General features: G+C 31.9%; 1 protein-coding gene across 1 annotated transcript; it reads left to right on the top strand.

The window, feature by feature from the left end:
* Nucleotides 1-7148: 7148 nt before the first annotated feature.
* Nucleotides 7149-8827, top strand: LOC136090092 (tigger transposable element-derived protein 4-like). Its single transcript, XM_065816197.1, has 2 exons — nucleotides 7149-7577; nucleotides 7705-8827. The coding sequence occupies exons 1-2, from the start codon at nucleotides 7192-7194 to the stop codon at nucleotides 8588-8590; spliced, it is 1272 nt and encodes a 423-aa protein (XP_065672269.1). The 5' UTR covers nucleotides 7149-7191; the 3' UTR covers nucleotides 8591-8827.
* The last annotated feature ends 220 nt before the right edge of the window (nucleotides 8828-9047 follow it).

A 9047-nucleotide genomic window follows, 5' to 3' on the forward strand; every position in this document is an offset into this window, starting at 1 on the left:
TTTATCCTCGGAGTTTTTATAGATCTTAGCAAAGCCTTTGATACAGTAGACCATGGCATTCTGATAAAAAAACTTGAAAGTTATGGAATTAAAAGCACATATTTAGAATGGCTCAAAAGTTATCTAAGCAATAGAAAACAATACATAGCACACGAAGAAGAAAAAACTGATTACTTGACTATAATTTGCGGTGTTCCCCAAGACTCAATTCTGAGTCCACTGTTATTCCTTATTTATGTAAACGATTTTCATAAGTTTTCAAATAATTTAAATTCAGTTTTATTTGCAGATGACACAAATTTATTTTATTCTAATGGAGAGGTCAACCTTTTATTTAAAATAGTAAACAATGAACTCTTAAATCTAGCGGAATGGTTTAAGGCAAACAAATTGTCATTAAATTTAAATAAAACTAAGTATACTTTTTTTCATAGAATTCACGATAAAGATAATATTCCATTAAAACTTCCTAATCTTAATATTGGTAACTCTAAAATAATTAGAGAGTCATCATTAAAGTTTTTAGGAGTGATACTTGACGAAAACTTGATAGTCCGGTAGAATTTAGTCTTAACCTAGAAAAAATTAGTATAAAGACATGTTATATATCGTTGGAAAGCTTATTTTTTCCTCTTTTAAATGAGTAATTGGTAATTTTTTTTATTTTGGGGAAAAAAAGTTGTGACGTCATAAAGATTAGCAGAAAAGCACCAAAATTGACGTTTTTTTACTAAAAGAATTTATAATTTAAGCAAGTAAATGTAATATATTTTTATATTTATTACTCCTAAGTATTAGTAGTTGGTTTAATGAACTGAAAGCGAAATAATAATAACTAAAAGTACGGTATAAAGGCAGAGGGGGACGCTACTTTAGCCAATTTTTTGAAAATTTGACTTAAAGATGTGTTTACAAAACAAATATATTCAAAATATATAAAATACTGTTAAACGCAATTATTCTGTAATGTTACCAAGAGCATGTTAAAAAATATTTACAAAGAAGTTTATCTTTATGCATTAAGTTTATCTTACTTATTCTGATTAAATTAAAATTTATGTAAAAACATCTGAGAAGTGACGGTCATGGGCTGGTTCATTTTCTTCGTCAACTTTTTCAATATTTGTACAGTTAATCCCGTGACAGGTAGCACACGATGAAGTGCAGTGAAGTCCCATCTTTCTGCAGGAACATCGACTCGAACAGGAGTTTTTACACCCACATCGAACAACCTTTAGGATATCCTCTGGACCTGCGTTTTCATCTGTCGCTATTGGTGAGTACATAAAGCCATTTAATTTCCATCCCCAATTAAGTGGGTCAAGATCAATTTCACTTAGACATCTCCAAATACGCACTTGATGATATACTCTCAATCCATGGTAGTAAGCAGCTCTAGGAGATGGTGGAAGAACAGAAGGGTCTATGTGAGCTCGATCTGAGTTTATCATTTCCTCGTACTTTTGCTTTCGTATTTGTTGTAGATTTGATGTTGAGGAATGTAGCAGCTGAAAGAAACGAATTGATGCATTTCCAATCTCATCAGGCGATTTATCATCATGGTAAAAAATATTTGCTGCATTGCACAAGTCTTTGGCTTCAAGCTATCTAAAAATTGAAGTCTTTCCAAAATTGTGAATTGCTGATGTTGTATCACAACCTGTAAATGCGTGCGCAAAAAGAATATTGTTAATGACATGTTCTGCTGTACTGCCAATAATCTGATCAGTGTCATAACATTCACGCTGGCAATCAACTCTTTTTGTCATACTTGTTAAATATATTTTGTGTAAAGATTCAACTGATTTACAGTGGTGTAATAAGAGGCAAAGAATATCGCTGTCATCAGCAAATATTGTGACGGGCTCTGTTTTGGAAAAGTTAAGTGCAATTTTAACGATTGTAGTATCTGCGTCAGAATGACACACATACACAGTAAAACCTCTTTCTCTTAATCTAACTTCTAGAATTCGGATAAATGATTTTTTGTTGGCGTAGTTAGAGAAAAATTTACTTCTATCAGACGGACAAGGATTGCTTTTATGTATTTCAACTGCAAATTGTGATAAAGATCCACGCTTTATACGCGTAGCGTCTTTTGTAGAATTTTCATATCCATCGAATACTACTACACTAACTTTAAGGTAATTAAGAAATTGGATGTACTTTTCAAAAATATTGTCAAATATTTCACCCTTGTTCCAATCGCAGCAGTATAAAAGAGCGCCACCATCGGCAACTTTTAAAGAATAAGGAGCAAATGGCATAGATATAACTGGCTTTGTTAGGTAATTTTTCAGCTTGTGTTTTTGAGCATTGCGCATAAGACCATCTTTAAAAAGTGACATAGGGAACGAAGTTAGTTCATAGTAAAAGTAGTCTTCAATTTCTTTTTCTGGTTTTTTCTCAACGATAACTGATAAACGCAAAAACAATGTCAAGGGATCAACTGATATATTTTCATTGTTGACTTTAATATTTGAGTACAGTCCTTGAAGATTTTTGAGTTGATTACTCCTTTTGAAGGATACTTCTGTGTATGTCATATCATTCATTTGTGCCCGTATTGATGCACCAATGCTTTCCGAACAATCACAAGTCACCTGATTAAACTCATCTACAAGCCCTGAGTCCAGAGCCTCAAGTTGTTCTCTTACATCAAATGGGCTATGAGAATCAAACCATGATTTAATTTTTTGAAAATCTTCAGAGTCACGTCTAATCCTTCCCGCACAAAGTTCTTTGTGTTCTTTACTTGAGTTTCTTGGCGAGGTTAATGAATTTATTGCTACTGTCATTTCAGCGCACCTTGATAAAAAATATTATTTCTATATTTGTAAATATTTGCCCCATTTAGTTTTTGCTGGAAATATCTATTTTATTAGCAAATTCCAAGTAAACGAAACAATAAGTATTTAATTTTATTTTTACCTATGCATTGTACTTGTCCAAACATGTAAAACATTTTCAGTAATTTCTCTGCCAACAACTCCTCCTTTGCCCTTTAACGATTTCATTAATATCTGTTCTATTGATAAATCAGTCCATATTCCAGACCAACTCTTTGAAGTGCGCCTTACTGTATGTTCTCCATTGAGGAACTGTTTATATACTTCTGGGTGAGTGCATGCTAATTCATCCACTGATTGTAAATATAAACGTAATGATTTTGTATAATTATTGTGCCCTGTTGAGGCAAGTAGTTTTAGCATACATTTTGTTGTAACAATATGTAGGTTCCAGTTACTAGTTCTTTCCGCTCGAATAAACTCTTGTACAATAAATATATAGTGAACATAGTTTAGCCATAATTTTGCAGTTCGTGATTTTGCCATGTATTCTTCTTGCTTTTTTTCAAATAATAGAATTAACTTCTTTTCAAGGTCAGTGTCGCCATTTTTGTTATGCATATTTGAGCTGTACATTAATTTAATTTCAGTTTTTTCTTCATCGCTTAGTTCAACCCAAACTTCCTCCAGCAATATAGATAAGATAGAAGATGCAGCAAACATATGGCCTCGAAGACTTCGAGAAATTGCTTTTCCAGAAAACATGTGGTTGACTGAAGCGGAAGCGTAAACAGTTTCAAGAGCAGTTTTTAATCCACTTCCTTCCATCAATGTTCCAATAGCTACAAGAAAACTCATTAGCTGATGAAATCCACCAATTCTAATAAAAACTTTCATTTTCTTTGAAGCCGCAATTTCATAGGCTTTCACATAAAGCTGTTGATCAAATGTAACACATGGCATTCCAAGTTTTAGCTTTTCTGATTGTATTACAACGAAACTTAACAAAGAATATAAAGCATTAAAATCAGTTGCCGGTAAGTTGATTACTGGAAGCATGGATACTTTAGAAATAGGAAGAACATTTTTAACTTGACGACTCATGTAGGCAGCCCAACTTGGGCATTATAATTCAAAGATATGCGACATGTTCCAAAGTATATCGACAAGGTTTGGCTTTAAAGTAACCTTAAATAAAAGAAAGTTAAAAGTTAATGATTGTCTCATATCATCAAAAATCTCAAAATAAATTGTATCTATAGAAGTTTTTATTATATTTTAAAGCTGTACATGAAATTTGAACACTAATTTTTTGAAACGCTATCCCTCTTAACCCCAGTCAAGTAAATACCTTTGTAAATTCTTGAAATTTTATTTGAGATAAAACCGGAACGTCAGAGCTGTAAAACTGAGAAATTGTAATGTGGTTGTCAAAGTTTATGTAGGACCAATAATCTTTTTTATCCCTAGGCAATCTTTTCTTATTTGAGTTCTCAATAAAATTTCCATTTGCAATTGATATGGAACCTAATCCGTGATGTGTATTTTTACCATCAATTGTTGCTAAATCATGATCTGTGTTATCCCCAACAAACTGAATAGATGTTGTACCTTCAGGGCAAAGTATATCGTTAATTTTATCGTGTTTCACTATGTTCTGCTTGTAACGAATGATCTGTTAAATAAATTTAGTTTTTCTTGTATTCTATATTGTTATGTGTAAAAATTTTTTTAAAAAACAAATACAAATAAAATTATCACTTAATAAACAAACCTCGTCGTAACTTGATGCAAAACCCAATTTAGCAAGTAGAACATTTAGCCACTTGGAAGAAAGTACATTATCAACGGTAACGGCTACTCCTAACTGCATTGGCATTATTGATTGTGGCCTCACTGCAGAAAACAATGCTTGTGAAATTGACGTTTGTTTTAATGGCACAGGAATTAGTTCTCTGATAAACACCTTCAGCAATAAGGGTATGCAGGTGTTTTCATTGTTAGTTACATCTTCTATTAAAGGATACGTTTTTACATCATGGTCAAAATTCTTTATATAATCACTCAATAATTTTGCTGCTGCAGTTATAACTCTGATTTTTTCGTCCTCTGCATTGTGTTTTTTTCTGGTGTACCAGTTTTCGCATAATATATGTCTAAATCTGTCCAGTATAATTACATTACTTTTACCTTGTCGCGAGACTAATTGCATAGAATCTCCGTATTTTTCTTTTAATTTATTTTGCGTCATTTTAAGGGAATATATTTCTTCTCCTAATGTTTGCATCATCTCGTAAAACTCAGAGGCTGTGTATAGATCAATATCTTTCTCAAGTTTTATGCATGCTGCATTAAAGACAGTAAGCTTTTCTGTTGATGTTGGTCTTCCACAGCTTGATGTAGTAATAGGTTTTTCAAATTTTGCACGACAATAGATGTGATATCGTGCTTCAACAGCTACAAGATCATTTATATTCAAAAGTCTAGCTTCAACTGTTTTAGATAAAAAATCGTTACGTTCGTTGCATAATTCTAGAGTTGCATGATAAATTTTTGATGATTTTGTTCTTACTTCTATGAAATTATTTCTCTCAGGATGGCGACTGTCAAGTGTGCACATATTTCCACAATAAAAACATTGCTCTTTAAAATTAAAAAAAACGTTTTCTTTCAATAGGAGTTTCCATCGATGCTTGTGATCGTTTAATTGATTTTGATTGGTTTCTTAATTTAGTTCGACACGATGAGTGAATAAAAACCTTTTCTCCTGTCTCTTGTTTTTTATTCAGTTCATTTACCAATACATTTAAACCCAATTTTAAAGCACATTCAATTAATTTTCCAAGAGCTCCTTGGTTATCAAAATTCCTTCCAAATCTTGCCCCCACTTGGCTCAACGAATCTCCTTCTAATTTCATTTTACCACACAATGCACATACAGAGGATTCATTTTTTAAGTCCATAATTTTTCAGTTTCAGAACTAGTTTTATTATCACTTACAAGATCAGATAATTTATATTAAAATCTGAAAATAGCAAATCATTACATAATTATAAACACTAAGATAAATAATTTATTAAAAAGTTTTTGATAAATATTGCCAAAAAAATTCGATTACATTTCGAATACAAAAAGAATATTACATTCTAATAACTTTAAAATTCGAAATGTAGAACAAGGAATTTTTATTCCCTCTACCCATTTTTACTTACAGAAACAAAGTTTAACAAAAATATTTGACAAAAACAAACAAAAAATCAAAAAAATTCCTCTTGCAAAATTCAAAAAAGGTCCTTTGGGGGGCTGTGGCCCCCGCGGCTCCGAAAGCCATGTTTCTAGTAACAAAAAATATATATATATACTCAACACTTTTATATTATTTAAATATAAGTGTTATTATAGTTACAACGCAACTTATTGTACAGCATACTTAAAATTTATCAGCAACGTTTAAAATTTCGTATTTTACTCCTAATCTTTGTGACGTCATAACTTTTTTTCCCCAAAATAAAAAAAAATACCAATTACCCATTTTAAAGAGGAAATAATAAGCTTTCCAACGATATGTAACATGTCTTTATAATAATTTTTTCTAGGTTGACCCCTTTTTTGGTGAAATTCTACCGGACTATGACATGGAGAGACCTTTATCAAATTCTTATATTTATGTACAAATTTCATAATAAATTAACTCCTATAATATTTAATACACTTTTCAATAAAATTAACCACGAGTACCCTACAAGGTTTTCAAATTACAATTATGAGCAACCTAAAATGCACTATTTGGTTACAAAATTTTCTATTGCCATCAGCGGTCCTAAACTATGGAACACTTTGTTAAATAACCAGCTGAAAAATTGTTCTTCGCTTTCTCTATTCAAACAAAAGCTAAAACAAAAACTTCTTAACGATGTTAATAAATTAAATTTTTATTTAGATTCTTTACTTCGTCGTCTTTTTTTTTCTTTTTTCTTTTTTAACACCTATCTTATTAACTGGTCTTTAATTTAAATTTTCCTTAAATTCTTCTACAGTCGACTCTCGATATCTCGAATACTTGATATCTCGAACTTTTGAGTATCTCGAACTTTTTTAGCGGTCCCATGGACATAACGTACTAGTTTAGGCTAAAATCCTCTCGATATCTCGAACCTTATTATCTCGAACTTTTTGGTATCTCGAACAATATTTTCGGTCCACAGGGCAATTTTCCCTCGTTATCTCGAACTTTTCAACATTTTTTTTTTCAAAAATGTTTTAATAAAATTTAATTTTTTTAAATTCCAATTTTCGAAAAAAAAAAATTTTTAATTCGATTTTTAAATTCGATTTTTTTTAAGAATCGAATTTCTGAAAAGTTTTAATATATAATTTATTCTTTTTGTCAAACGCAGCAACATGCCGCTCGTTAAACGAAAACTCACGAACAAATCTATAATAGAAAAATGCAAGGCATTAAAAGACCTAGAGACTGGGATGTCTAACAAAGAGGTTGCCAAAAAGTATGGAGTCCCAAAGAACACATTATCAACCTGGATTAAAAATAAAACCAAGTTATTAACCTCACTGGAAAAAAATGGCACAAAATCTAAACGGAAGAAACTTCGTAGTGGTAATTTCAAAAATGTAGACAAGGCCATATACACGTGGTTCGTTGCAAAAAGAAGTCAACAAGCACCAATTGATGGTACCATACTAAAAGAAAAGGCACTAAAATTCGCAGAAGCATTAGGAGAGTCGGATTTTAAAGCATCTGATTGTTGGTTTCATAATTGGAAAGAAAGGTCAGTTAAATTTTGTCAAATCTTGTTCAATTTTAATATAAACAAATAACATGTATCTGTTTATATTTAATTTATTTAGTTTTTTAAACGTGTAATTAAAATTCAATTATTCTGTTCCTATTTTTAGGAACGGCATCAGCTTTAAAATAATCTCAGGCGAAAGTGCCGCCGTGACGAATAATATGACTGCTTCGTGGAATGAAACTACACTTTCAACATTGCTTTTGAATTACAAGCTTGAAAACATTTTCAATGCCGATGAGTTTGGACTATTTTACCAGTGCCTACCAAACAAAACATACCATTTATCACGAGAAAAATGTTTTGGGGGAAAAAATAGTAAAGTCAGACTAACAGGCATAGCAGCAGGGAGTGCAACTCGAGAAAAATTACCTATGTTTGTTATTGGAAAATCTAAAAACCCACGGTGTTTTAAGCACATTAAACAACTTCCTTGCACATATAAAAATCAGCTAAAAAGTTGGATGACCGGAGACCTTTTTACAGAATGGGTAATGAAACTTGACTCATTTTTTCGTGCTCAAGACAGGAAAGTAGCACTCCTGGTGGATAACTGTTCTGCCCACCCACACATTGAAGGGCTAAGCAACATCAACCTAATATTTTTCCTCCCTAACACCACATCTGTCCTTCAGCCCATGGATCAAGGCGTAATTCGAAGTCTTAAAGCTTATTATCGTCACAAAATTGTGCGTTTGTGTATCAAGGCTGTCGATAATAACGAACCCATGCCAAAAATTTCTATACTTCAAGCAATGAAAGATCTTGTTTCTTCGTGGAATGCTGTGTCGAAGGAGACTGTCATCAACTGCTTTAAAAAAGAAGCTGATGATGATCATTCTTTTAAATTTTTGACAGAAGAATTTAACCGTTTGCGAGAGTTAGATCCTCGTGCCGTCCAAGAAGATCTCTCAGCGGAATCTTACATTGGTTTAGATTGCGATGTAGTAACCACCAGTTCACTTGCTACTGATGCTGAAATCATTGCTTAGATTTTAGACCCTAATTTTGAAAACGACGATAATGAAGTTGAAGATAGCGTTGACGAAGCTATTGACGTCGAAGCCCCGCCACGCCCATCTGATATTCAATTAGAAATTGCTTTCGAAACAATTCAAAATGCTTCGCTATACAGCTCAAAATACGGAAATGAAATACAATCCCTAGCACTAAAACTTGAGGATTTAATGAAGATGGAAAAGATGGATAATTTAAAGCAATATCAGATAACAGATTTTTATTTATTTTCAACCCTTTTCTTGATATCTCGAACTGTCGATATCTCGAACTTATTTTCCGGTCCCCTTAGTGTTCGAGATATCGAGAGTCGACTGTATTAACTTATTTTTAATTTTTAGGTGTAATTATTATTATCAAAGTTATTATCAAAAATGTTATTATCAAAAAAATCTTATTATCAAAAAAAAACAAAAAAAAACAAAAAAACAA

Source organism: Hydra vulgaris, chromosome 13, assembly GCF_038396675.1.
Source record: "Hydra vulgaris chromosome 13, alternate assembly HydraT2T_AEP".
Classification (NCBI taxonomy): Eukaryota; Metazoa; Cnidaria; class Hydrozoa; order Anthoathecata; family Hydridae; genus Hydra; species Hydra vulgaris.

Excerpts from the sequence above, each read along its gene's own strand:
- LOC136090092 (XM_065816197.1), top strand. The coding sequence starts at position 7,192 with ATGCCGCTCGTTAAACGAAAACTCACGAACAAATCTATAATAGAAAAA. Across the intron at positions 7,578-7,704 it reads TTTCATAATTGGAAAGAAAG|GAACGGCATCAGCTTTAAAA; the intron begins GTCAGTTAAATT and ends TCCTATTTTTAG.